General features: G+C 54.1%; 9 protein-coding genes and 7 pseudogenes across 9 annotated transcripts, besides 18 other annotated features; 4 read left to right on the top strand and 12 right to left on the bottom strand.

Annotated features, from left to right (window-relative positions):
• Positions 1–2,987: part of a sequence feature (areas not merged during assembly with more than two copies in the genome that could not be assigned to a particular haplotype) that runs on past the window's edge.
• On the top strand, positions 291–923 carry Tc00.1047053506501.131 (annotated as a pseudogene).
• Tc00.1047053506501.120 (mucin TcMUCII, putative) lies at positions 1,784–2,458 on the top strand (the record flags this gene model as incomplete). Its single annotated transcript, XM_814899.1, has 1 exon — positions 1,784–2,458. The coding sequence occupies one exon, from the start codon at positions 1,784–1,786 to the stop codon at positions 2,456–2,458; it is 675 nt and encodes a 224-aa protein (XP_819992.1).
• Positions 2,282–2,346: a microsatellite.
• Positions 2,729–2,825: a sequence feature (A-rich).
• Positions 2,988–3,830: a sequence feature (heterozygous, Esmeraldo-like haplotype).
• Positions 2,994–3,755, top strand: Tc00.1047053506501.110 (mucin-associated surface protein (MASP), putative; the record flags this gene model as incomplete). The annotated part of the gene is made up of 1 exon (XM_814898.1): positions 2,994–3,755. The coding sequence occupies one exon, from the start codon at positions 2,994–2,996 to the stop codon at positions 3,753–3,755; it is 762 nt and encodes a 253-aa protein (XP_819991.1).
• Positions 3,831–6,603: a sequence feature (areas not merged during assembly with more than two copies in the genome that could not be assigned to a particular haplotype).
• Positions 4,307–4,732, top strand: Tc00.1047053506501.105 (annotated as a pseudogene).
• On the bottom strand, positions 4,863–5,558 carry Tc00.1047053506501.100 (uncharacterized protein; the record flags this gene model as incomplete). The annotated part of the gene is made up of 1 exon (XM_814897.1): positions 4,863–5,558. The coding sequence occupies one exon, from the start codon at positions 5,556–5,558 to the stop codon at positions 4,863–4,865; it is 696 nt and encodes a 231-aa protein (XP_819990.1).
• Tc00.1047053506501.90 (uncharacterized protein) lies at positions 5,781–6,179 on the bottom strand (the record flags this gene model as incomplete). Its single annotated transcript, XM_814896.1, has 1 exon — positions 5,781–6,179. One exon carries the CDS (start codon positions 6,177–6,179, stop codon positions 5,781–5,783), a length of 399 nt encoding a protein of 132 aa, XP_819989.1.
• Positions 6,604–6,999: a sequence feature (areas merged during assembly that could not be assigned to a particular haplotype. This can correspond to areas where the two haplotypes were merged or to regions with more than two copies in the genome that were merged during assembly.).
• Positions 7,000–7,385: a sequence feature (areas not merged during assembly with more than two copies in the genome that could not be assigned to a particular haplotype).
• Positions 7,116–7,147: a microsatellite.
• Positions 7,386–8,391: a sequence feature (haploid, Esmeraldo-like haplotype).
• Positions 7,539–7,585: a microsatellite.
• Tc00.1047053506501.80 lies at positions 7,840–9,546 on the bottom strand (annotated as a pseudogene).
• Positions 8,392–25,685: a sequence feature (areas not merged during assembly with more than two copies in the genome that could not be assigned to a particular haplotype).
• Positions 9,716–9,812: a sequence feature (T-rich).
• On the bottom strand, positions 10,090–10,650 carry Tc00.1047053506501.70 (mucin TcMUCII, putative; the record flags this gene model as incomplete). The annotated part of the gene is made up of 1 exon (XM_814895.1): positions 10,090–10,650. One exon carries the CDS (start codon positions 10,648–10,650, stop codon positions 10,090–10,092), a length of 561 nt encoding a protein of 186 aa, XP_819988.1.
• Positions 10,205–10,263: a microsatellite.
• On the bottom strand, positions 11,899–12,420 carry Tc00.1047053506501.59 (uncharacterized protein; the record flags this gene model as incomplete). Its single annotated transcript, XM_814913.1, has 1 exon — positions 11,899–12,420. The coding sequence occupies one exon, from the start codon at positions 12,418–12,420 to the stop codon at positions 11,899–11,901; it is 522 nt and encodes a 173-aa protein (XP_820006.1).
• On the bottom strand, positions 14,269–15,117 carry Tc00.1047053506501.50 (annotated as a pseudogene).
• Positions 15,317–15,421: a sequence feature (T-rich).
• On the bottom strand, positions 15,697–16,392 carry Tc00.1047053506501.40 (mucin TcMUCII, putative; the record flags this gene model as incomplete). The annotated part of the gene is made up of 1 exon (XM_814894.1): positions 15,697–16,392. One exon carries the CDS (start codon positions 16,390–16,392, stop codon positions 15,697–15,699), a length of 696 nt encoding a protein of 231 aa, XP_819987.1.
• Positions 15,862–15,903: a microsatellite.
• Tc00.1047053506501.34 lies at positions 17,319–17,891 on the bottom strand (annotated as a pseudogene).
• Tc00.1047053506501.27 lies at positions 18,723–20,147 on the bottom strand (annotated as a pseudogene).
• On the bottom strand, positions 21,713–22,186 carry Tc00.1047053506501.20 (surface protease GP63, putative; the record flags this gene model as incomplete). Its single annotated transcript, XM_814893.1, has 1 exon — positions 21,713–22,186. The coding sequence occupies one exon, from the start codon at positions 22,184–22,186 to the stop codon at positions 21,713–21,715; it is 474 nt and encodes a 157-aa protein (XP_819986.1).
• Positions 22,432–22,453: a sequence feature (AT_rich).
• On the bottom strand, positions 22,887–24,290 carry Tc00.1047053506501.10 (mucin-associated surface protein (MASP), putative; the record flags this gene model as incomplete). The annotated part of the gene is made up of 1 exon (XM_814892.1): positions 22,887–24,290. One exon carries the CDS (start codon positions 24,288–24,290, stop codon positions 22,887–22,889), a length of 1,404 nt encoding a protein of 467 aa, XP_819985.1.
• Positions 23,947–23,987: a microsatellite.
• Positions 24,893–24,924: a sequence feature (AT_rich).
• Positions 25,020–25,484, bottom strand: Tc00.1047053506501.5 (annotated as a pseudogene).

Genomic DNA, 25,685 nt, shown 5'->3' with positions numbered 1-25,685 from the left:
CTTCTTCCTGCATTCCGTTCCTCTCTATGAAGTGTTCCATACGATGCGCGTGTGTGTTTCAACGGCCGCGCTGCTCGCCTTATACCTTTGTATTCTTGCGTGTGCGGTTACGGGCCATTTCCATGCAACTAAGAAGGCGGTTAAAAGAGGAAGGACATTTGTGGAGCATGCACCCACGGCTTCAGTGTTCATCCACTGGTGCTGACCTTTCTTGCCGGGGCATTTGTGCACGCTTTTCCTTCCATTATCTATTTTTTTTTTCACAGGAGGCAACGGGTGGGCATTCGTGAGTGCTGCGGCGGGCTGTTGTTGCCCTCGCCGGGACGCGCTTAACGGCGTCAGCTCCATGACTTTGTGCACAAAAGGAATGGAACGTTCTTTGGATTCTCACCGCAGGCGCATGCCTTGGACGGCCGCAAAGGAGTGTGTGCCCGGTGTTTTTCATAGCTCCAAGGAAAAGATGGTGTTGGATGGTGCACGACGAGTGGATGTGGAATGCGTTGACCGTGCATCGCAGGTGTATTCGCTGGAGGCATTGCGGGCGGCCGTGGCCAGTTACGAGTACAATACGTCTACCGGAAGAACATTTTTAATTGGCTTCTCAGGCGGAATCAAATGTACTCAGGCAATGGGTTTACCGCGAGGAGTGGCCGGAGGGGACGCACGACGAGAACGCCACCAGCACCGCCATTCATTTCCTTTGCCACGGCAGTAACGCAGTCCGCGCCAATACGCCTTGCGGATGTTCCGGGGTGACATGCACTGTTCCGCTTGGCGCCACTGTTCCCCATTCCCGAGCTTCGGTGCAGACGTCTCTGTCGATGCAAGTTCCTGTCGATTGCGGGCACACACCCATTGATTGATGCGGCCGACACCCCAGCCCATTGCTGGTGCTTCTGGCATGACCGCTGCACCGCCCCTAGCAGCTGGTGCAGTGGGACTGGGGACGAGAACACGGCAGACCAAGCTCAGTCAGATGGTGCTGGCAGCCCTGTCAGCGTCTCGCCTACCCCAGCGACCCACCCACACCACCGGCGAGCACAGAAATCGACGGGACAGGGAAGGCATTGACGGAGTGTCAGGACACCAATTGTGCTCCCACATCACTCTCAGTCAAGCAACCGGAAGAATTAACGACAACATCAGTCACCAAGAATGAGAAAGGAACAACGACCACCGCCGACAGCGACAGCAGCACTGCGGTCTTCTACACCATTTCCCCTCTTTTGCGTCTTATTGTTGTTTTTGCGTGCGCGGCTGCGGTGGTGGCCGTGCCTGCATGAAGTGGTGTGGGCTGAATATGAACGAAGGCCTATGGCAACTGAATTGTTTTTGTGATGAATATTGACTGCACTTCCCGTGGACCAACAATCCACGTGGTGTGCGGGGATCTCTTATTTTTATTGTTACTTTGCTTTTGTGTTGCTGTGTGCGCTGCACCTCCTCTTGTGTGTTTGCGTACCCTCCGTGAGGGCTGCCGACACGACGGACCGCTCTCGCCGTGTGTGCATGCGGTGGAGCCTTGTGTGCCGCTCCTGTTTGCTTCTCCCTCTTCCATCTGTGTGTTGTTGTTGCGGCAGGGCTGTGTGTGTGTGTGCCTGCTGCCGTGGATTGGAGTGTGTGTCGTGCGTGGTGTGCGGCGTACGGTGCATGCCTGGCTGCTGCCCTCTCCTCATGTGGTGTGCCCTCTGTGTGTGTCTGCCGCACCTCTCGTCTCCCCTGTTGCTCTCCATGTCCCTCACTGTGCAGATCAGCTCCACACCACTGAACGACCACACTCACGATGATGATGTGCCGTCTGCTGTGCGCCCTGTTGGTGCTCGCCCTGTGCTGCTGCCCGTCCGTTTGCGTGACGGCGGATGGTGAAAAAAATGTTGATGTCCCCGTTCAACCGCCGGTTCAGCCAGGGGTGCAAACTCCGAGCAGTACGCAACTGCAATCTGATAATTCCGGTGTGGCGGGGTCACAAAGTAATTCCGATATAACACAGGGACAAAATCAGGTAGCTGGCGGAGGAGGAAGTGAAAACTCCCTTCTAAGCCCTCCAGCGCCAACGGGAGAAAGTGCTGCGTCCGGCACGAAAGGGTCCACAGATCCGGAAGCCGGCAGGACACAGGAACCAGATACAATGATCGGAGCCGGAGTGTTACAAATACAGCCCGGAGATGCAGAGTCACCGGATTCGAGGACCGTTACAGCGCCAAGTACGGCCACTACGGGAATGTCACCAACTCCTCCAAACGAAATGGAAAACAATTCAGCAAAAAACATCAATGTGTTAACTACGACCACTACGACAACCACAACGACGACCACGACTACAGAGGCGCCAACCACGACGACCACCCGCACACCGTCACGTCTGCGCGAAATCGACGGCAGTCTCAGCAGCTCTGCGTGGGTGTGTGCCACGCTGGTGCTCGCCGCATCCGCGCTGGCGCACACCACTCTGGGCTGAAGAGGTGTGTATGCGGGCTGTGCGTGCCAGCACTCAACCGCGGGGATTTGTGTGCGTCCACTGTGGTCCGATGTAAATAAATAAGAGAAAATCATGATTTTGTGTTTTGCTTCATTTGCTTCTGCTGCCCTGCTGTGTGCTCCGCGTTTTTCTACACATCCGTCACGTTGAACGCATCCCGGACACACTCATATGCATGGCACGCACACAACTGTTTGCGTAGATGCATGTTTGTGCTGGTGTATGCGCACTGGGGCCATTCGGGTGAAATTTTTGTTCGGTGTGTTTTTAATTCTTGCTTTTTTTCTTGCTGCTGATTTTTTACTTTGGTTTTTTTTTAATTGCTTTTTGTGTTTTTCTTGTTGTTAAATTATTACGGGGCGTTGTGCGTTTTTTGACTTTTATTGGTTTAATGTTTCTCATGAAATGCGTGCTGCTGGTGTTTTTTACTGTGCCGTGTCTTTTCTTTTTGCTTTCACTCTGCGTTGACGTCTTGTTAGTTTGTGCTGAAGGCTACACGCAAGTGACAGGAGTGATGGCGATGATGATGACTGGCCGTGTGCTGCTGGTGTGTGCCCTCTGCGTGCTGTGGTGCAGTAGTGTGGTGCAGGCAGCCGATGGTTTTATCAGTGACGGAAGTGATGAGATTGGGGAAATGGTCTTAACTTGGCATAATGAGTTTAATAGGACATGCAACGAACAAAGTACGAAGGAGGGAATTTTGGATGAGTCAGCGTTTAAGAGCTGTATGCGTGTTCGCATGAAGGAGGTTTGTGGCAGTGATGATGATGGCATGTCGAGTACATCTCATGAGCCTGAAGCTGAAGAGATCTGTAAGAAGTACGCTGGCAATACAGAGGAGCACGTCGAATCCTCAACACCGCTAACCGAACCGTCGCATGATGCGGAAACACAGGTGGCAACACCAAATTCGGAAACACTGAAGGGCGGTGCAGCAGAAATGGAATCAACACCGGGAGCACCAGCGGGTGATTCACCAGCAAATCCAACAGAAGGGCCAAAATCAACCTCACCTGCCACCGATACTGCAAATAGTGAAGCTGAAAAGGACGGTAAAGAGGTGATGCCGAAGAATGCACCGGAATCCAATGCCACAAGGAAAGGAGAAGGTGAAGAAAAGCACAGTAATACGAAGGAAACAACGGTCGACGCAGATGCAATGCAAAATAACACGACTGCCGAAAATGACGGCAGCACCGCGGTCTCCCACACCACCTCCCCTCTTTTGCCTCTTCTTGTTGCGTGTGCGGCTGCTGCTGCGGTGGTGGCCGCATGAGAGTGAGGGAGAGAGAGCCGTGCACCGCCCGCACACACACTCGTCCTTCTCTCTCTCTGTGTGCGTGTCCCCTTGCATGGACTCTCGCCCTCACCTCACCCCACGAAGCACACACATAATGTGCCCATTGTATATATGAATGCACACCCATGCAGGCCCGTTGGTGCTCTCTTTTGCACCACACGCACCGCTGCCGTCCTGCCTGGCTGCATGGGCGGAGCACCGTAACTGTTTTTGTTTTGTTTTCATTGCATTGAGTGGGCGACCTCTCTCTCTCTCTCTCTCCCTGTGTGTGTGTTTTGCTTTACGGGAGCAATGAGAATGTGTGCGCTGGTCGTCCCACGCTTCGGCTTTTTTTTTTGTTTTATTGTTTTATTGCTTTTCTTGTGGTTGAGTGCACCCATTACCTTTTTTTTGTGGATTATTTGCTTGCTTTGACTGCGGACGCCTAAATTCTCTTTTTATCTTATTTTCTCTTTTCTTTTGAGATATTGTCAGTGTTTCTTATCCTTGTCAAGTCATTAAATGTTTTCTTTTACGTACAGCATGTGTCAGTTGATCCACGTCACACCACGATCTGCAGTGCTGCTGGTGCCTCTGGTTGTGATGATGTTTGATGTGCCGGCGGGTGCTTTGCTGCCAGCCTGACGTACTCCTGCTTCTCTGACAAAGCGATGCGTGCGGACAGGGCGAAGTCGATCCCGGCTGTGGTGAGGGACGTGCCTTTTGGATCTGAGGGTGCGTCGCAGACATGCACCGTCATTGGGAGGAATGGATGGGCGCCCATCCGCATCAATGTGTCGACAAGGGACATGGATGGTACCAGGAAGTATTGCAGCTCGGAGCGGTATTACGCAATGGATTCATTGGTGGCAATTGCGAGTGTGAAGGTGACGTTTTTCTATGTTGAGAAAAGGGAAGTATTTGCTTCGTTATACTTTGCGGTCACTCTTCGTTAATGGCCCGAGGGCTGTCCGTAGCGATGTGGCCGGTTTTTCCGTCTTGAACGATGCTGTCGTGCGAGAGGTGGTGTTCCCAAATAGTCGGATGCTCAGTTGTCGAGGACGGCGGCATTCCCACAGCGTGTGCGGCAGGGCCTCCCGTGGATTATCGGGGGCACAGCGGCTGGTGGGGTTGCAGCGGAGGAGTGGCTGAAGGGCTACGGCTTTCATTGGAGCTTGCAGAGGTGCGTTGTCCGTTTTTTGCTCGTTGATACGCTTGACATTTTCGGTGGCGACCTGCGCGTGAGGCACTTGTTGGGAAGACCGTGGAGCTGTCGCAGAATCCACGTGTGAGGCCTTCTGCAACGATTGGAGTGGCAGGGTTAGTGCGTCGGCCGTGTGCCTTCATATTGTGGACGGACGAGAAGACGCTGCTGCAGCTTGGGCAGGGCGACGTTGATCCGCTGCTTTTCATTCTACGAGGAGGTGCCGTGGACACGCCAGGTGGAGGTTCCGGAGGAGGTCGGGGCGGTCCTGCCTCTTCAGTGTGGGAGGGCAGCACCACCGACATAAAGGGTTGCTTGTGATCTGCAGGGCGCGTGCCGGTCTGCCGAGGAGTGGGCAGGAGGACGTCCATCAGCCGCTTGCTGGTCGGCAAGGAGTGGCGGTGCTCACGTCGGGAAGAGGTTGCGGCGGAGGCAGAGCACAGACGCGGTCCCAACAGCACCGCAGCACAGCCGATCCCAGAGGGCAGGGACGTGGCGCCGCCATGCCTCAGGGCATCACAGGCCTTGGCTCGAGAGGGCACCAAGCTGTTTCGCACGGACCTCCAGCACCATGGAGAAGCCACGGTGGAGGGCATAATTGCGGTCCTCCCGTTTGCGGAGCACTTCAGCTCGGGGCAGGCTGCCGCTGCAACACACTCGGCCTGCTACATTCCGTCCGTCCAGGTTCCTGTGGGACTGTCACGGCTGCCACTCGTACGGTGCCTCGGTGCATCTCCAACCATGCGGTCACAGTGGCCAGAGGTGTTCCACACGCCGAGGTGGAAGCATCACAGTCAGCTTCACGCAGGGAAATGGCATCATGTTTCCGTCGTGGCAGCATGCCTGCCTGTCGCGGGATGCCGTCCTCCGTCCCTGCAGTGTGGGATGGCAGATGGTGGTCCGAGTCCATGTGAACGGGTGGACGTCCAGAGAGAGACACGCAGTACGCGTTGCGCAGTCACGTCGGGAAACGATACACTGCGGCCGCTGATCCGCGTTGCCCGTGCCGGGTCGTCGGATAGCCCAAATTCCATGCCGCTTGGGGTGGCGGCGAGGTCCTCTCCTGCCGTCGTGGATGGTGAGCAACCGTCCCGCAGATCAATATGTGAATTCAGGTCGCAAATAACCGCTGCAGGACCTAGGCGACGAATGGTGCACGCGAAGTGAGCAGCGTGAGCAATTGCCGTGGGAAGGCTGCAGAGGTTCACCACGTACATGCTGGGGCAGGCCGGTGGGCACACGCGGAAGGCGGTGGTCTCCAGGCAGTTGGTGCCACGAGCAACAAGCGCTCGCACGGCAAGGTGTGGCGCACCAAGAAGGCCACGCCACCGGCACGCCCACTGCACTTCTGGTGGAAGACACCGCAGCCAATGAGCCTCGTCGCTGGAGCACTCTCGTGCCTGCACTCCTGCAGAAGAACCATGCCGGGATGGTGCTGCGCCAGTCGAGCAGCAAGGGCAATCCTGAGGGGCGAAGGGCCTGAATTTATGAGCTGCGAGAAACCTACGAGGCCATACTCACCGGGGTTGCGGCTCTTGCGGACACCACCGCAGCGGGTGATGCCGACGGAGTGACCGCAATGAAACAACTGTGCGGTTCTGTCAGTCGGGCTGCAAGAAAACCGCCTCGCCGCTCCACAACTGACAGTGCAAAAACAACGAGGAGAAAAGAATCCCAAGAGCTGGCAACTTCACGCATGGCGGGCATCGTGCAGCCGTGTTGCAATCACTCCCACAGAGAGACAAGGAAGTGTGTGTGGAAGTGTGTGCCGAGAACACAGCGACTGTCATCGCCGGAGGAGACCATCGTGGCACCGTCCGTCACGCGCCAGCACACAATGAGCAACGCCCGCAACCAGCAGTGCAAATACAACGAGGAGAGGAGAATGATCCCAAGAGCAGTCAAGACCTTCACGCATAGCGGGCATCGTGCGGCCACGTCATCATTCCAGCACGGAACGCAAGCCAGAGTCCTGCGGTTGCCAAAGCAGTCATGCAGACCACTGCGCAAATACTTCCGTGTGTGATGGAGCAGGAAAGAAGAGGAGCACAGGAAGGCACGTCAACTCAGCAAGAGGCACAGCTGGATGGCAGCGATACATGCGGTAAGGCCTCAACCTCAAAAATCACGCACGGTGGCAGCACACACCCATCCAAAAAAAACAAAACAAAACGAAAACAAAACAGGAGAAAAACACGGCGGCAGGGTGTGGCTGTGTGTGTGGCGCTGCGGGTGTCTGCCCGCCCTGGCCGCAAAAAAGCAAAACAAGAGGGAAAGAAATGTGTGCTCCGCCCCACCGGCCCTCGTCGCACACCCACACGTCACGGCTCCCTCAGCACGCCGTTCGTCGCGGCCCCTCCTCATGCGTGCAGCAGGCGAGGCGCACAGGGCCGTCGTCATGAGCGTGTCGGTGGGTGTGCGAGTGGAGCAGTTGGGCGGGAAACACACGGCACCCCTCGCAGGAAGAGCGCAGAAGAAACAATTAAAAGAGGGAAGAGTAGAAAAGAAAAAAGAACGTCCATATTGATTGCGCCCAAAAGCAAAAAGGAAGGATTGGGAATGGGGAAGTAAGAGATAAAAAAAAAGTAGAAAAAAAAAAACAATAAAAGCAAAAAAAAAAAAATTTTAAAGCAAAAAGTATTTTAAAACAGTTATGGTGCTCCGCCCATGCAGCCAGGCAGGACGGCAGCGGTGCGTGTGCTGCAAAAGAGAGCACCAACGGGCCTGCATGGGTGTGCATTCATATATACAATGGGCACATTATGTGTGTGCTTCGTGGGGTGAGGTAAGGGCGAGAGTCCATGCAAGGGGACACACACAGAGAGAGAGAAGGACGAGTGTGTGTGCGGGCGGTGCACGGCTCTCTCTCCCTCACTCTCACGCGGCCACCACCACAGCAGCAGCCGCACACGCAACAACAAGAAGAAGCAAAAGAGGGGAGGTGGTGTGGGAGACCGCGGTGCTGCCGTCACTGTCGCTAGTTGGAGTCGTATCATTTGCAATAGATGTGGTTTTTATTGGTCATTCTTTTTTATTGTCATCTTTATTTCCATCATCTTGTGCTGCTTCTGGTACTGCATCAACACGTGCTGTATTTGTATTGGAAATCTCCTCTTCAGTAGCCTTGTCAGGGCCATTACTGGCGCCAACACTTTTTGCTGATGAGCGTGATGTTGGAGTTGATTCGGCATGGCTGTCAGATGTTCCATCCTGTTGTTTGTTTGTGGTGAGAACACTGTCTTCTTTTCTTGACTCATTCCCTGACTCCAGGCCGCTTTGGGCTTTCTGTACCTGTTGCACTGAAACGACATCTGCAGAGCCGAGGTCTTCATTTTTTACTTGTGGCGTTGCTGCTGGTGCTCTTTCCTTCTCGCTGCCATCCTCTCGTTCACGTCGTTGTTTTTCGTCTGGCACTGCGGCACGAGATGCGGAACCACCGTTGGAATTCTCCGCATTGCCCTCGTCAGCGTCATTGGTGAGAGCATTATCGTCATCCGCCGCAGAAGATGATGAAGTTGTTTCCTCCTGACCCTCGGTTGTCGCATTTTGTGTGGCATCTGTTGTTGGTATGTTGCCCTGTTTCAGAAGAACGTCGGCTGGCTGCGTGCTTTCTGTGTCCTCCTTTGCTGGTAACGATGCGGTGTGAAATGATTCCCTCGATGATGGAGCTGCTGGAGCGGTTTCCTTAACTGGTGTTTCTGGCAGTAGATCCTCTAATCGTCCTCCTTCTCCTGGCACAGTTCCTGCACTTCCTGACGGTTTGGAGTGTGCCACTGGCACTGGTTGTGTTGGTGTTGCTGCTTGTTTTTCTTTGCCAGGTGTATTTTTTTGTTGGTCGTCTCCTCCTGTTCCGCTGGCTTCAGACAATCGAGAAACTTCAGAGGACAACTCAGAGGAATCCCCTCCCGGAATGCCAGCGGCTCGACCATCACGTGAAGGAAGCAATAAACCAACCGCTTCCGGCTGAATCTCCGGCACATTCATCGTCTGGGAGTTCGTTAGATCTGAATCAACTAATACTTTTTTCTCGAGCTCACTGTTGTTTTCATCGCGAATTAATTCGCCTTCAACCTCTGACTCGTTCTGTTTGATGACGGGCAATTCTTCAGGCTGCAGTTGTTCTGATCCCAATCCGGTTCCTCTTCCTGCACCTCCTTCTGACAATTTCTCTGGATCCCCCAATGATAATTCCTGTAAAGAGCCTTGCGTTTTCTGGCCCGGGAGTGGTGGAGGAGCTCCAACGGAAATAACTTCGGGAGGGCCATCTTCAGGATTCTCTGCGACCAGAGCATACCGCTGAGGCCTCCAACGACGACGGCCATCCACAACGGCATGCAAACTCTCCATTCCCTCACGCAGGCATTCCTCAACGGCGGACACATTCGCACGGCCTCCCGTCCTCCTGCTGACCTCCTCCGCGCATTCCCTCCGCAGCTGAGCGCGCCACTCCACAACCAAATACTCATCCACACCGGGCGCTACATCAATTCCAGGTTCCTCGGTCTCAGCAACTCCATCAATACCGCTCCACAGCACGCAGAGGGCACACACCAGCAGCACACGGCCAGTCATCATCATCGCCATCACTCCTGTCACTTGCGTGTAGCCTTCAGCACAAACTAACTCCCCGTCAACGCAGAGTGAAAGCAAAAAGAAAGAGACACGGCACAGTAAAAAACACCAGTAGCACGCATTTCATGAGAAACATTAAACCAATAAAAGTCAAAAAACGCACAACGCCCCGTAATAATTTAACAACAAGAAAAACACAAAAAGCAATTAAAAAAAAACCAAAGTAAAAAATCAGCAGCAAGAAAAAAAGCAAGAATTAAAAACACACCGAACAAAAATTTCACCCGAATGGCCCCAGTGCGCATACACCAGCACAAACATGCATCTACGCAAACAGTTGTGTGCGTGCCATGCATATGAGTGTGTCCGGGATGCGTTCAACGTGACGGATGTGTAGAAAAACGCGGAGCACACAGCAGGGCAGCAGAAGCAAATGAAGCAAAACACAAAATCATGATTTTCTCTTATTTATTTACATCGGACCACAGTGGACGCGCACAAATCCCCGTAGCTGAGTGCTGACACGCAAACGGACGGGCAGCAGCACACAATTCTTCAGCCCAGAGTGGTGTACACCAGCGCGGATACAACGAGCACCAGCGTGGCACACACCCACGCAGAGCTGCTGAGGCTGCCGTCGATTTCGCGAAGATGTGACGGCGCGTGGGTGGTCGTCGTGGTTGGCGCCTTTGTGGTCGTCGTCGTCGTTGAAGTGGTCGTCGTGGTCGTAGTTGGTGCGGCGGCCTTCTTTTGTTCATTTGCCGTAACGGTGTTCGTATGTTCTATCTGTTCATTAGACTTCCCACCATCTTGATCCTGTGTATTACTGGAAGTATTTTGTGACTGTGGCGTTTTGGTTATTGTACCCGTTGTATGTGACGTATGAAGCGCCATATTTTCTACCGGTTTCGTCCCTTTGTTCTCCTTTTTCGTCCCTGGCGAAGGAGAAGTTGCACTCTGCGATTCCATTTCCTGACCTGTTCCCTCTGTCTCGTCAACCTTTGGAACGTTTTCTTTTTCAGTTTTATCTTCACCAGTTGTTGTCGCGTACACGGACGGGCAGCAGCACAGACCAATCACCAACAGGGCGCACAGCAGACGGCACGTCGTCATCATCGTGAGTGTGGTCGTTCAGTGGTGTGGAGCTGATCTGCACAGTGAGGGACATGGAGAGCAACAGGGGAGACGAGAGGTGCGGCAGACACACAGAGGGCACACCACATGAGGAGAGGGCAGCAGCCAGGCATGCACCGTACGCCGCACACCACGCACGACACACACTCCAATCCACGGCAACAGGCACACACACACACAGCCCTGCCGCAACACCAACACACAGATGGAAGAGGGAGAAGCAAACAGGAGCGACACACAAGGCTCCACCGCATGCACATACGGCGAGAGCGGTCCGTCGTGTCTGCACCCCTCACGGAGGGTACGCACACAAGAGGAGGTGCAGCGCACACAGCAACACAAAAGCAAAGTAACAATATAAAAAAGGAGAGATCCCCGCACACCACGTGAATTGTTGGTCCACGGGAAGTGCAGCCAATATTCATCACAAAAACAGTTCAGTTGCCTTTGGCCTTCGTTCATATTCAGCGCACACCACTTCATGCAGGCCTGGGAACCACCACCGCAGCAGTAGCACACGCAAAAATAAGCGCAGAGAATGGAATAAAGCAAGCAAACATTTATTATTGTTCCTGTTTGGATGTTGGCAGATGTCTGCATGCGTTGTTTTGTTTTGCAGAGGGCAAACCTTCATGCCGGGGTCGTGTGTTGTGATTTCTGCAGGGTGCACAATTATTATTTATTTTCCTCTTGTGAATGTTTCTTGTGTTGGTGCAGCCAATAATTCGGTTTGTGTTGTTCCTGCCTTTCGCTGGTAAAATGCTGCAATAGATGTTTGTTTTTCCTTTCGTTGCTGTGGCACCTGATTCCTCACCGTTTATTGCGGTGGAAATGAAAATATGTGAGTGGACTCCCACACACCAGAACGCACCTTCGCTCCTATTTATTGGTGCATGGAAGGGCATGTGTGTTTGGTGGTGTCTCGTCCATATATTTTGTGGGTGTACATTCCCCTGCAGGCTGAGGGCGGGGTGACGCTCCGTCGCGGTGCACTTCCCTCGCATGCCGCCCACTGTGATTCATCATGCATCACCCCCTCACATACTCCGTGGTGCCACACCGCTGATATTATTGCAGCCGCTGTGATTCCGCGTATTTCACGCATTCGATTGTGCCACAACACATCCGCTCGTGTGGCCGCCGCATCCAAACAGCGGTGCCCAACACCGTGAGCGGCAGTCCACATCCTTGCATGTCCCAACGCAGTGGTGTTTGACTGTCAGCCAGGCGTCAGACAACAAGAGAGTCTTGTGCTGGCAGTACAACACACGGAGCCGCAGTGAATGACTCGGGCGGCAACGCATCTATTTGTCGCAAAGCAGTGAAAAGGAGTCGGGCAAAATAATGCCGGCTGCATTCACGACACCATATCCACAGCCAAAGCATGCGACGTGATGTGTGTTTCACTGTTGCTGTGAAACGCCTGCAGACGACGTCACTAGTGGAGGCATGCCACCCATGATCAGCGGACAGACAATAATCGGCATGGGAGGCCACAAAAGGCAGCAACGACGCCAGCAGCAGGAGCAGCTCTCTCTCTCTCTCTGTTGCCTCCAAAAAGTAAATATTCCACCAGCCACAGCTGACTGTGCCATCGTGACACTCCATGCACGTCGTGGCTGCGTCAACACATCCTGTTCCCTGCAGCGCCTCAAAAGATGCCTCACTCCGTCCACTAAGTGCATCGGTGTGGGCCGTGCCTCGGCTGTTCGTGAGGACCGCAACGATGTGAGGGTCACCGAGTCGCAGCATGTTTGTTGTGACGTTGTTGCATGGCACCTGCACACACACGCACGCAGCGCCTGCATCCCTCCCTTTTGTGTCCGCCCTCTGCCGGAGTGGCCACACACACGGGCAGCACCAAAATCACTTCACCCTCGACGATCCAAAATCAACACCGACATCCCTCGCGACGCAAAGATCTCAGTTGCCAGCACGGGCTTCCTGCCGCTCTGCCATCGACGCTGAAACACGGCACAGTGCACGCACTTATTTTCCTCGTGTGCTGTCAGCCGTTTGCTTCACACATTCTTCGATGGGCTGACGTCCACAAAAGCACGCCACAAAAGGCCACTGTGATCGCACACGCTCTTGCGATGAGCGTCGGTGTGTGCATGGATCCGCTGCTCACACGTGCTGGCAGGCAGCCTGCAGCCGGTGCCCTTGTGCCAGTTCGTCGGCTCCAGCACGGAAAAGAGAAAATGGCCTATTCCCGATGCACTTATTCCCAGCAGCAGCACCAACACGCTGGTCGCCAGCCGTCATCCCTCAGCACATCCAGGAATGCTGAAAAGTGACGTGGAGCTGTCAGCCAGCAATGCCACAATCCCCGCACACATGTCGGCTCCACCAGAGAAGACACACAAATCACAAACAACACCCTCCACATGTCATCCGAACATCATTCCAACACACCGCAACACGCCAAACAGAAGTATTCGTCACCCCAATGCACCTCCCCACACAATCACATAGTCCATGCACCACGCACGGCAGCAGCCCACACGCGGTCAAACAAATGTTCCTCGGATCAGTGTTATCCACGTGCTGCAGTGGGAAGTAAACAAAAGAGATGAGCTGCCAAACCCCAAAAGAGTGCCACGACTGGCCGCAAGTCAACGGAACGCAGCCACTCAAATCAATTCAGTCCTCATGCCCTCAACCTCCCACCTTCTCCCACAAAAGCTGCAAAAGATTGAAAACAAACGCACCATCCAATAAATTCTTTGTGCAACACAAGGAGAAGCCGCAGTGCCTTATGCTGTCCTCACAGTCCGTTGATGACGCCTGGATGCGTATGGGCACCCATCGGTTCTTACAAACGACGCCGCACACCCGCGACGCATCCTGCACTCTGAGAAAAGCGTCCCTCACTATCACCAGAGACGCCCACGCACCGTCGGTACGCAACAAATCGTCAAGGAACGAAGGATACGTCAGGCTGACAGCAAGACACCTGTCGACAAATCGCGTGGCAGAGATCATCAATAGCAGCACCAGAAGCGCCGCAGGCAGCAAAGTAAAGTAACGTCGATCAACGGGCGCATGGCGTATATCAAAGAAAAAAACATTGGCGGCGTCACAAGAAACAAAAGACTGACACTCTCTCAAAAAGAAAGAAGGAATACAAGAATTCGAAAAAAAAAAAAAAAAACAATTTAGGCGTCCGCAGTCAAAGCAAGCCAATAATCGAAAAGAGGGTAATGGGTGCACTCAACCACAACAGAAGAAAAGCAATAAAACAATAGACAAAAAAAAAGCAAAAGCCGAAGCGTGGGACAACCAGCGCACACACTCTCATTGCTCCCGTAAAGCAAAACACACACACAGGGAGAGAGAGAGAGAGAGGTCGCCCACTCAATGCAATGGAAACAAAAACAGTTACGGTGCTCCGCCCATGCAGCCAGGCAGGACGGCAGCGGTGCGTGTCGTGCAAAAGAGAGCACCAACGGGCATGCATGGGTGTGCATGCATATATACAATGGGCACATTATGTGTGTGCCTCGTGGGGTGAGGTGAGGGCAAGAGTCCATGCAAGGGGACACAGAGAGTGAAGGACGAGTGTGTGTGCGGGCGGTGCACGGCTCTCTCTCCCTCACTCTCACGCGGCCACCACCGCAGCAGCAGCCGCACACGCAACAACAAGAAGAAGAAGCAAAAGAGGGGAGGTGGTGTGGGAGGCCGCGGTGCTGCTGTCATTGTCGCCAGGTGTCGCCGTATGATTTGTTTGAGCGGTTCTTGTTGATTTGGGTGATGCCTCACTCATTTTGACGGTGTTGCTCTCACTAACGTCAGTCGGTGTCGTGGAACTTGTTTGAGTGGTAATGGCCGGTGCGGCTGTGGAAGTTTCCCGAGGTTGTTCCAAGGAAGGAGTGGCGTTTTCATCTTCCTGCCCCTCATCTGACGGTGCTGCAACAATAATTTCAGTACTCCTCGGAGTATCTTCTCTGCGTTCCCCACTATTACTGCTGACGGTATTGTTGTTACTTGAAACAGGTGGCGGATCATTTCTCTCTGGAACTCCATCTAATGCATGTTTCCTCTCCTCTTGACCGAGTGACGCCCCGGTTTCCCTGGTGGACCTTAATGTTGTTCATCTTGCCGCTGTTCTCCCGATGATTGTGAAGGTCTCACTGGATCCTTGTGTTCGTGGTCGGATTGCGTCTGCTGTTTTGTTGATTCAATCCCTGAGGCAGCTTCCAATGACGATATCCCGGGTGACGAATCCCCAACTTTCTGCAGCTGTGATTGCTGTGCAGAAAGGTTTTCCGCTCCACCAGGCACCATACGACCGGTGTCTTTGTCGGCAGCTCCAGAACCACCACTCGCAGAAATAACAGGTGCATCGTCAACAGGTACCACCTCGTCAGCAAAGCCACCACCCGCACCGCACCACAGCACGCAGAGGGCACACACCAGCAGCACACGGCCAGTCATCATCATCGCCATCACTCCTGCCACTTGCGTGTAGCCTTCAGCACAAACTAACTCCCCGTCAGCGCAGAGTGAAAGGAAAAACAGCGAGACACGTCCGCTACAACACACACAACCGACGCACAGTGACAAATGGCAGCAGCCCAGAAGCAGCACATACAATGAGGCAGTAGAAACCAGTGGAAATGGGAAACACGAACACACCGCCCGAAGCAAATAATGAGAAAAAAAAACACAAAAGAACTAAAAACAAAACACGAGTAAAAAAGCAACAATAAAGTTTAAAAAGTCAAAAAAAAAAACAAAAAAAAAACAAGAAGCTGCGCCCAATGGCTCCAGCGTGCATGAACCAGCACCCAACAGTGGGTCCACGCAAACAGTTGTGTGCGTGTTTTGCATAAGGATGTGTCTGGTATGTATTCAACGTGACGGATACAGGGAGCAGCAACGCGGAGCACACAGCAGGGCAGCGGAAGCAAAGGAAGCAAAACACACAATCATTATTTTCTCTTATTTATTTACATCGGACCACAGTGGACGCGCGCAAATCCCCGCGGTTGAGTGCTGGCACGCACAGCCCGCATACACACCTCTTCAGCCCACAGTGGTGTACGCCAGCGCGGATACGGCAAGCAGCAGCGGGGCACACACCCACGCAGAGCTGCTGAGGCTGTCGTCGATTTCGCGGAGACGTGACGGTGTGCGGGTGGTCGTCGTGGTTTGCGCCTCTGTAGTCGTAGTACTTGGTGCCTCTGGCGCGGTGGTGGTGGTGGTCGTCGTAGTAGTGGTCGTGGTGGTGGTATTCGTCGTGGTCGTAGTTGATGGTGTATTTGTTTTAATCCCAATCGTAATTGGCGTAGTGATTCCCTTTCCTAAACTGTTTCCCGGCTTTTTTGGAGGAGTTGTTGCCCTTGACTTCTCATCGTGCTCATTTGACGTAACGGTCTTAACGTGTTCTATCGGTTCTTCGATGGATTGCCCATCTTCTTCCTGTACATTATTGAGATTGTGTTCTGAATGTGCCGTTTCTTTTATTGTACCCGTTGTCATTAACGCATGAGACGCTGCATTTGGTTTCTCCGCCGTCCCTTTATTCGCCTCCTCTTTTGTGTGTGGCGGAAGTTGAGCCGTAATAGACAAATCCGTCGCCTCACTTGCTTCCCCTTTCTCATTTCCTTTTGCACCAGAAATATCTTTTCCAGCCTTACCTCCACTCGTTGTCGCGCACATGGATGGGCAACAGCACAGGGCGAGCACCAACAGGGCGCACAGCAGACGGCACGTCATCATCGTGAGTGTGGTCGTTCAGTGGTGTGGAGCTGATCTGCACAGTGAGGGACATGGAGAGCAACAGGGGAGACGAGAGGTGCGGCAGACACACACACAGAGGGCACACCACATGAGGAGAGGGCGGCAGCCAGGCATGCACCGTACGCCGCACACCACGCACGACACACACTCCAATCCACGGCAACAGGCACACACACACAGCCCTGCCGCAACACAAACACACAGATGGAGGAGGGAGAAGCAAACAGGAGCGGCACACAAGGCTCCACCGCATGCACATACGGCGAGAGCGGTCCGTCGTGTCTGCACCCCTCACGGAGGGTACGCACACACAAGAGGAGGTGCAGCGCACACAGCAACACAAAAGCAAAGTAACAATAAAAAAGGAGAGATCCCCGCACACCACGTGGATTGTTGGTCCACGGGAAGTGCAGTCAATATTCATCACAAAAACAATTCAGTTGCCATCGGCCTTCCTTCATATTCAGCGCACATCACTTCATACAGGCCCGGACGCCACCATCGCAGCTGCCGCTGCATAACTGAAAATAAGACGCAAAAGATGGGAAGTGGTGTAGAAGACCGCAGTGCTGCTGTCGCTGTCGGCGGTGGTCGTTGTTCCTTTTTCATTGTTGGTGACTGATGTTGTTGTAAATTATGCCGGTTGTTTGGCTGCAAATGATGTCGGAAGACAACTGGTGTCCTGACACTCCGTCAATGCCTTCCCTGTCCCGTCGATTTCTGTGCTCGCTGGTGGTGTGGGTGGGTCGCTGGGGTAGGCGAGACGCTGACAGGGCTGCCAGCACCATCTGACTGAACTTGGTCCGCCGTGTTCTCGTCCCCAGTCCCACTGCACCAGCTGCTGGGGCGGTGCAGCGGTCATGCCAGAAGCACCAGCAATGGGCTGGGGTGTCGGCCGCATCAACCAATGGGTGTGTGTCCGCAATCGATAGTAACTTGCATCGACAGGGACGTCTGCACCGACGCTCGGGAATGGGGGAACAGTGGCGCCAAGCGGAACAGTGCGTGCCACCCCGGAAAATCCGCAAGGCGTGTAGTCGCATGAGGCTGCGTTACTGCCGTGGCCAAGAAAATGAATGGCGGTGCTGGTGGCGTTCTCATCGTGCGTCCCCTCCGGCCAATCCTCGCGGTAAACCCATTGCCTGAGTACATTGGATTCCGCCTGAGAAGCCAATTAAAAATGTTCTTTCCTCTACATGTATTGTACTAGCATTTGTTCACAGCCGCCCGCAATGCCTTCAGCGGATACACCTGCGATGCACGGTCAACGCAATCCACATTCACTCGTCGTGCACCATCCAACACCATCTTTTCCTTGGAGCTATGAACAACACCGGGCACACACTCCTTTTCGGCCGTCCACGGCATGCGCCTGCGGTGAGGATCCGGAGAAATTCCCATTCCTTTTGTGCACAAAGTCATGGAGCTGACGCCGTTAAGCGCGTCCTGGCGAGGGCAACAACAGCCCGCCGCAGCACTCACGAATGCCCACCCGTTGCCTCCTGTGCAAAAAAAAATAGACGTTGGAGGGAAAAGCGCGCACAAATGCCCCAGCAAAAAAAGTCAGCACCAGCGGATGAACACTGAAGCCGTGGATGCATGCTCCACAAATGTCCTTCCTTTTTTATCCGCCTTCTTAGTTGCATGGAAATGGCCCGTAACCGCACACGCAAGAATACAAAGGTATAAGGCGAGCAGCGCGGCCGTTGAAACACACACACGCGTATCGTATGAAACGCTTCGTGGAAAGAAAGGGAAGGCAAGAAGAAGCGCACACAATCCCCATGGACACCCGCAATCGTGTGTGTTTGCGTATTTCCCACTCTTTGGCCCTCGATGCATTCCTGTGCGTGCCTCGCCGTAAGTCCCACTGCCGTAGGATGCCAAGTCCCTGCAAAAACACACCTCAGGACGCGGCATCGAGGCTTCCCAATGACCACCTCAGGGCCATACCTTTTGGATACCTCATGGACCAAGCGCCTCTCGCTGCAGGCCGCACCACCCAAAACAAGCAGCACAATGCGCTGAGGAGTTGTGAGGGCAATCGTCCCACCACCGCCACCGCCACCCAGCTCAGGATGATTCTCCCCTTTGCCACCACACCCTTGAAATGGCCCGGCGTTGTCCCTGCTCCACTGTTTTGGCCACCACTCGCGCCATTTGTCCTCATCGCATGATCGCCCTCCATCGATGCCAACGACAGCTCAACCTGCAGCGTCCTATTCCTGTCCGCCGTCTCCATCATCATGCAGGCATGCTTCAGAAACGGATCCTCGTCCGTCGCGGCGTTGCTCGCAGAGGCACTCGTTCTCCGTTCGCTCTGCGCCGACGCCGTGCTGTATTGTTGCACGCTCCCGGCCCTCCTCGTCACATGCTCAAGGTTCGCAAGCAAATGGGCGTCGGGCGTCAGTCCACCGTCTTGGATCAGCTGCTGCTTCTTGGCCTCCGTCAACTCGTCGGTGCTGCTCGCAGCCACAAGCAACAGGAAAAGACGCAGACGCACTGGCCGGGGCATCGCGGCATCCCTCGCCAGGTGCTGCACGCCATCCAGCTTTTTCCTGAGGGGTTTGTGCCAGACGGCGATGTCTTGTTCCACCTCCCGCACCTCCGCCAGTCGCTTCTCCCGGTACTGTGCCACAAGCCTCGCGCAAATATCGATGTGCAGCGACAGTCTGGCTTGCCTCTCCCGAAACCCCGGCGGAGCCCGCACCGCACTGCTCAACTCCGCAAGATTGGCCTTCGGCTCCACGCCCTGCGCCAATCCCGGGTGATACGCGTGGAGTTTTTTCAGCGCCACCGAAAGCTCCTCCACGCACTGCGCAAGAAAACAATGACGGTAGGAGCACCGGTACACATCTTCCCCATCAATTACTGCCGCTTCGAGTCCGCCCCAGACAATTCCGACGGGTCCGCTAATACAAGTTATTCTCCAGCGGCATCAGGTCATCAAGCAGACACTGACATGTGCGTTGGTGCATCAGCGGCGTCACCGTGACACAGCCCCAATCAACGATGATCCGCACCGGGTTGCCGCGGCTGTCGGCGCCCCTAAGTGGAATCCGGCTCGTCGTGGTATTGCCTGGCGAGCCCTCAAAGAAGGTCCTGGCAAACCCATGGCAGATGTTGACCCTTTTTTTGGTAGTGAATGCCAGGCACACCGTTGTTCATGGCGTGAAGAGCCGCCACAAGACGTGACGCCGCAACATCCACAACGGACTCTCAATTCGGGGGCGACAGCGGCGACAGCAGCTGAGGAAACCCATTCTGCATGCTGAGGTGGAACACCAGCACCTCAGGGGCGGCAAAGTCCAACATAATGTCCTTGAAACGCATCGCCCTCGGCGCTATCCGAGCCCGCGCGAGTTGCTGAGAACTGCGATGCGGGGTGCACCCCAGCGCAAAGACGTGTACATCCCTGTAAGGAACCTTTGCCATCCAATCCTCAACCACGCGGCTCACAGACGCATCCTCCACGGAAAAAAGTAGAGTGCAGGGCTACTCATAATCGGCTGCCGCGGTGTCATGAGGTCCTCGAGTAGCGTCACGCCGTGCTCCATGAGATCATGGAGACGCAGTGAGCAGCTCAGCACAGACGCAGCATGGGCAACGCAGAAAACTTTAAACGATCCATGAACGGCGTTAAGCATCTGATGGAATATATAATCCCGCACACAACCACAAACGCCATTGCTGGGCTCACGCAGCTCCCCTCTTCCGTCGGCCTTGCTCGCACCAACACGCCACGCATAATATGTTAAGTAGAAGTCACACAGAAAATGTGATTGGATATGCGTGTGTGTCTTGTGTGCGCACATTTCACTCGCACCGGTGTGTGTATTTGCGTCTCAGAAAATCTAACAAACACACAAGCAATGCCATACGACCATCTGGTGCCCCCAACATCGGCAACCAAAACAAGAAGAGCTGTGTGCATCGGAAATACCACCAATTTCAAACACAAAGTTAAACGGAGCCCATACAGCACATGCATATGGAGAACGGCACCCATTGAAATGGATGTTTTCCTATTGGACATACAATGGTGAGTGCAGGCCACGCAGGAGGAAGCACAATCGCCTCGCAGCGCAACGCCGTCCACACCGCAACTCCATAGAGTGTTGCCACGGCAGCAGCAGAGGCAAGCAGAAGAAGCAGCGGACAGGGACAAGCAGCAGCAACAGTGTCATCACCGGGAGTCGGAGACGTGTCCTGCTCGCCGTCCGTCTCGCTGCTTCGGTCCCTGCCGCCGAGAGAAGACTCTCGCGGTCTGTCAGGGCATCCTGGCCGGATCCACTTCTCCTCTGGCGACGGATGCTTCTGGGGAGCAGCCGTGTCTACATCCTTCGGTGGGTGCCGCAGTCGGTCTCAATGCTCTCCGCAACGGGGATGGACGCCCGTGGCAATCCTTGTTCAGTAGATGCCGGTGAAACCGTCCTGCTCCACACCCTATCCTCACCGTCCCACGGAACCACTGGAAGTAGGCTACCGCTGGTGGCGGATATCGTGCACACCTGCGCGTGGTCACGGCAAATAACTTTTCCCCCATCGTAGGGTGGAGTGGCCCACGCAATCGTCGCCCCGTCCGTGCATGGGACCAACGGATGTTACCCTTTTCAGTCATTTTCAGATGCACCTTCATGCCGAGGCACCTCAATGCCGCATGCGCAGCAGCACTGAAATATGTCTCCTCCGGGTTCCTCGCATCCGTCGTGTTGGTGGGAAGCGTGTCCAGACACCACGAAGAGGGCTCATCCCCAGGCATCCCAGAAAAATATTCTCCTCTCCAAATAACACCCTCAATATCCCTCACATCCAGTGCGGAATCAGTGATGGCGCAACTGTCCATCGGGCGCCTTGCTGACCTTTCATGGATACTCCCAAATACCAACCGCGGGAATAACGATCCGACGCGCAGCGTTTGACAGGGACACCCACGTCGCAAAGCATGTAGCGATATTCACTCATGTTCGGTGCGGAGCACTTCCTCTGCATTCGCCGGCGCACCCAATCGGTGCCATCCACTCATCCCTCGCGTGGCGCCGCGACCAGTGCGACTCCAGCGTCCTCCCTTCCCCATCGTCATCCTGCAGCTCCATGTCATCAATGTCGTCGCAGTCGTGGTGCTCCCTCGCAGCCATCGCGGAAGTCACCGAGCGCACCACCACCGACAGCGCCCTGCCACGCACACCAATAGCATTCCTCACCATGCTGCGGCTGGCCATGTGCGGGCAGTCAAACCCGACAGCATGGGCCACCAGGTGCGCGGCGATGCGGGTGGCGATGCGTCCGTGAAATGAAACTAACAGGCAAAGTGCATGGCGCCAGCGACTGGACGGCCATCCTCCAGCGTGGCGCACGGCAGTGCCCACACACCACCCAGCACAGCAGCCACGCACTGCGCTATGACAGAAACGGCAACACCAGCGGAAAGATGCCCAGCAGGCACCGTGAACCAACTGCAAACGCTGCTCGTGGCAAATGGGGGCACAATCAACGGACCCTCCAGTGGCCGGACGAGCAGACGATCCGCATGCAGTTGGACAGCAGCAGGGATAGCCTCCTCGGCAAGGATATTACCGTGCGCAAAGAATAGAACACTATCCTCACAGTGGCGATTGTCATTCAATGAATTCATTGCGTGAGACCAGGAGAAGACGCAGTGCCTCCTGCTGTCACACGGGTCTGTTGTTGACGTCTTGATGCGGACGGGCACCCATGGGCCCTTCCAGACGACGCTGCACACCTGCAACGCATCCTGCACCCTGAGATGCATTCTCCCCACCGTAAACGAGAGCCTCGCTGTGGGAGCGCACTACATCGTCAAGAAATAAGGAATACTTCAGGGTGAAAGCAAGACGTCCGCTAGCAACCCACATCACACAAATCATCACAATAGCAGCACCGGTAGCGATGCAGACCGTGGGGTTAACGTGGATCAACTGACACACACCATAAGCCAACGACAATCTTAATGGCCTGACAAGAATACAAGAGGCTGACAGTTCCTCAACAAAAAACAATAAAAAATAAAATAAAAATTCACGTGTCCGCAGTCAATCCAACCCAATAATCCACAAAAAAAGGTAATGGGTGCACTCAACCACAACACAAGTAAAACAATAAAAGAAAAGCCGAAGCGTGGGACGACCAGCGCACACACTCTCATTGCTCCCGTAAAAGCAAAACATACACACAAGGAGAGAGAGAGAGAGGTCGCCCACTCAAAGCAATGGAAACAAAAACAGTTACGGCGCTCCGCCCATGCAGCCAGGCAGGACGGCAGCGGTGCGTGTCGTGCAAAAGAGAGCACCAACGGGACTGCATGGGTGTGCATGCATATATACAATGGGCACATTATGTGTGTGCTTCGTGGGGTGAGGTAAGGGCGAGAGTCCATGCAAGGGGACACACATACACAGAGAGAGAAGGACGAGTGTGTGTGCGGGCGGTGCACGGCTCCCTCTCCCTCACTCTCACGCGGCCACCACCGCAGCAGCAGCCGCACACGCAACAACAAGAAGAAGAAGCAAAAGAGGGGAGGTGGTGTGGGAGACCGCGGTGCTGCCGTCACTATTGCCAGGCGTTGCCGTATCATTTGCTTTGGCGTCGGCGAGTGCTTTTTCTGTTTGTGTTGCTGCATCACCGATTGTAGAAGCAGGGTTTGTATAACCAGTTTCGGAGTTCTTGTGTGTTCCTTCGTATTTAAGCGCTTGAGCATTTCTATTGTCCGCATCCGCATTTCTCTGGGCATCGGCACCGCCACTTGCGGGGATGGGTGATGCTGTTGTTCGCGCTGGACTGTCTTGCTCTGCCAAATCATCCCCTGAAGGCTGCTCCACCGCTTTGGACTCCGTTTCGTTTTCTGACGGCAATTTTTCATTCTTTTCTTCCTTTGAGTTCTGTGCGACGTTTGTTGCTCTACGGCTTCCTTCTCCTGCTGAAAAACTCGGTGCTGTTGATTTTTTTTCTGATGGTGCCAGTGCTGATCTTTCTGGTGATGGTGCTGCCGGTGGTTGTGTTAATATTGGCGTTGCTTGTTGTACGGGTGGTTTGCTGGCGGCAGACGACGACCTGGAAGGAATTCCCGTCTCCACAGTATTCTGCACGTTGTCTTTTCCAGTTGTGACCTCCTCTGTGTCTGGACTATCTTCTGTGTCCTGCTCAGTGGAGGACTGCTCTTCTGCTTCTGGTTTTGGCATCGCGGGTGCCTGTGATTTGGGCAGTGAGGGTGCTGGAGGCGTCGTTCCTGAATGCACACCTGTTTCTGAGAAATTATTCTTCTGAGGCGATAAAGCACCGTCGGTATTCTGCAAACCACCAGCGGCAGCATTGGGAAGGGAAGGCGGAAAGTTCACGACAAGACCAGGAGCCTCCAAATTCAAATCCTCACTTCCGTCAGAACTTTCACTTGAGCCAACACCATCAACACCAGAAGGACTGCCACCACCGGCTTCACCGAGACCAGATGCTTTTGGTATCGTTAGTGGAGCTACCTCTTTCGATGAACTTTTGGATTTACCTGTTTGTGCCTTATCTTCTTTTTCTTTACTTCTCTCTTCTTCTTCTGCTTCTTCAAGATCATCATTATCATCCACTTCCTCTTCTTTCCCAACTCTGTCGGCTGTTGTTCCTGTGACTGTCCCCTCTTGCAAGTTGGAATTGTTCCCATTATTTTTATTCAACGGATGCCCCGCGCTGTCGGACCCTCGTTCGCCAGGCTCCGATAATCCCTTTGGAGCTTCTTCGCCGACACCAGACAAAAGCTGTGAACCCCCCAATGATTCATCGTTAATTTCTGTAACGCCTCCGCCGGCACCGCACCACAGCACGCAGAGGGCACACACCAGCAGCACACGGCCAGTCATCATCATCGCCATCACTCCTGTCACTTGCATGCAGCCTTCAGCACAAACTAACTCCCCGTCAACGCAGAGCAAAAAGCAAAAGGAGAGACACGGCCGCTACACCACGCATAGCCACCACACAACCACAAATGACAATGCACACACCACGAGGCAGATGGAATCAGTACAATTGCAGAACGCACACACCGCCCTGCAAACCAGAAGTTAAAAAAGCAGTAGAAAAGAACAACAACGGAGTTGAGAGTCCGGCATGACTCCCAAAAAATAATAAAAAAAGAACGATCAGGCACGACTTTCATTTTATGTGCCAAGCAGCACAATGTAAACAACCACTGGTTTGTGTATACGTAATGCCTGGATTGAATAAATCAAAAAAAAAAAATCGTACTGTTCCACCAGCCCACACAACTCCCCTCACATTTCATGCGGCATCCGGCCTGTCTCTCCAATCCTCCTCTTGTGCAGTCCGTGGGACGCACAGCCGCAGGGTCGGCACCGCGTGTGGGCAAGAGAAGGAAACAAGGAGGAGAAACACGTCACTCATGACAAAGTACAGCAAACGAGCATTGGGGAAAACACAGGGATGCTGATTATTCCAATAGGGCAAAAGCAGCAAAAATAAAATAAATAAAAGAAAATAAAAAAACTTAACTTATTGACAAAACTCAGTGGGTAATGCTGGCAAGCTGCACAGTTATTGTTCCACGAAAAACCGCAATTCCACCCTCCCTCACGCCTCAGCAGAGTGCCACAGTGCCTCACAGCCCCAGAATCAGAAGCAACAACACCCGAGACACACACCCATGCACGGTGATGTCACCAATTTCAGCCATGGCCAACAAATCCGTGAAATGCCCGTGCTCACAAAAACCGTTGCTCACAAGTGATGCTGCGTTGTGCTCCGATGGGATCTCTGGTTTCCCAGACGTTGTGCGCAAATAATCCTGTGCGGCATCACCGCCACCCGACACGTTATCACTCGTTCAACATTTGCTAGGGCTGTGCTGGGCTCAGGCGTAACTGTTGTACCATCCAAGGGCATTAGATCGCTGTTGCTGAGTGAATCGGGGTCGCTGTCCATGCCCACGGCGGTGCGGGCATACGTGTCCTATTCATGCTCAACGTCCTGTTATTCGCTGGCAACTGTCTTGGCGGTGGACGGCTCGTTGTCTCTCGCTGAGCGTGCGTCTGGATCCGCTGCGCTGCCACTTGACTCCCCGGACAGCCGCGCTCCCTGTGGGGCCTCACCGCGCAGCTGCTGGCAGCCTTGCATGCTCCTGCCGAGCGGAGTGTCCTGCCACTCAGCATGGCCTCAGACAGTTCCCAGTTCCCCGCCTGGCAGCAGCATCCCAATCGCCCACACGAGTTCCTGTCGCCACAGACTCCCTCTCGACGATGAAGTCGCTC

The sequence above is a fragment of the Trypanosoma cruzi genome, genomic scaffold, assembly GCF_000209065.1.
Source record: "Trypanosoma cruzi strain CL Brener 1047053516579 genomic scaffold, whole genome shotgun sequence".
NCBI classification, from domain to species: Eukaryota; Euglenozoa; class Kinetoplastea; order Trypanosomatida; family Trypanosomatidae; genus Trypanosoma; species Trypanosoma cruzi.
The sequence above is the reverse complement of the archived record's forward strand: the minus strand, read 5'-3'. Positions and strand labels throughout refer to the sequence as shown.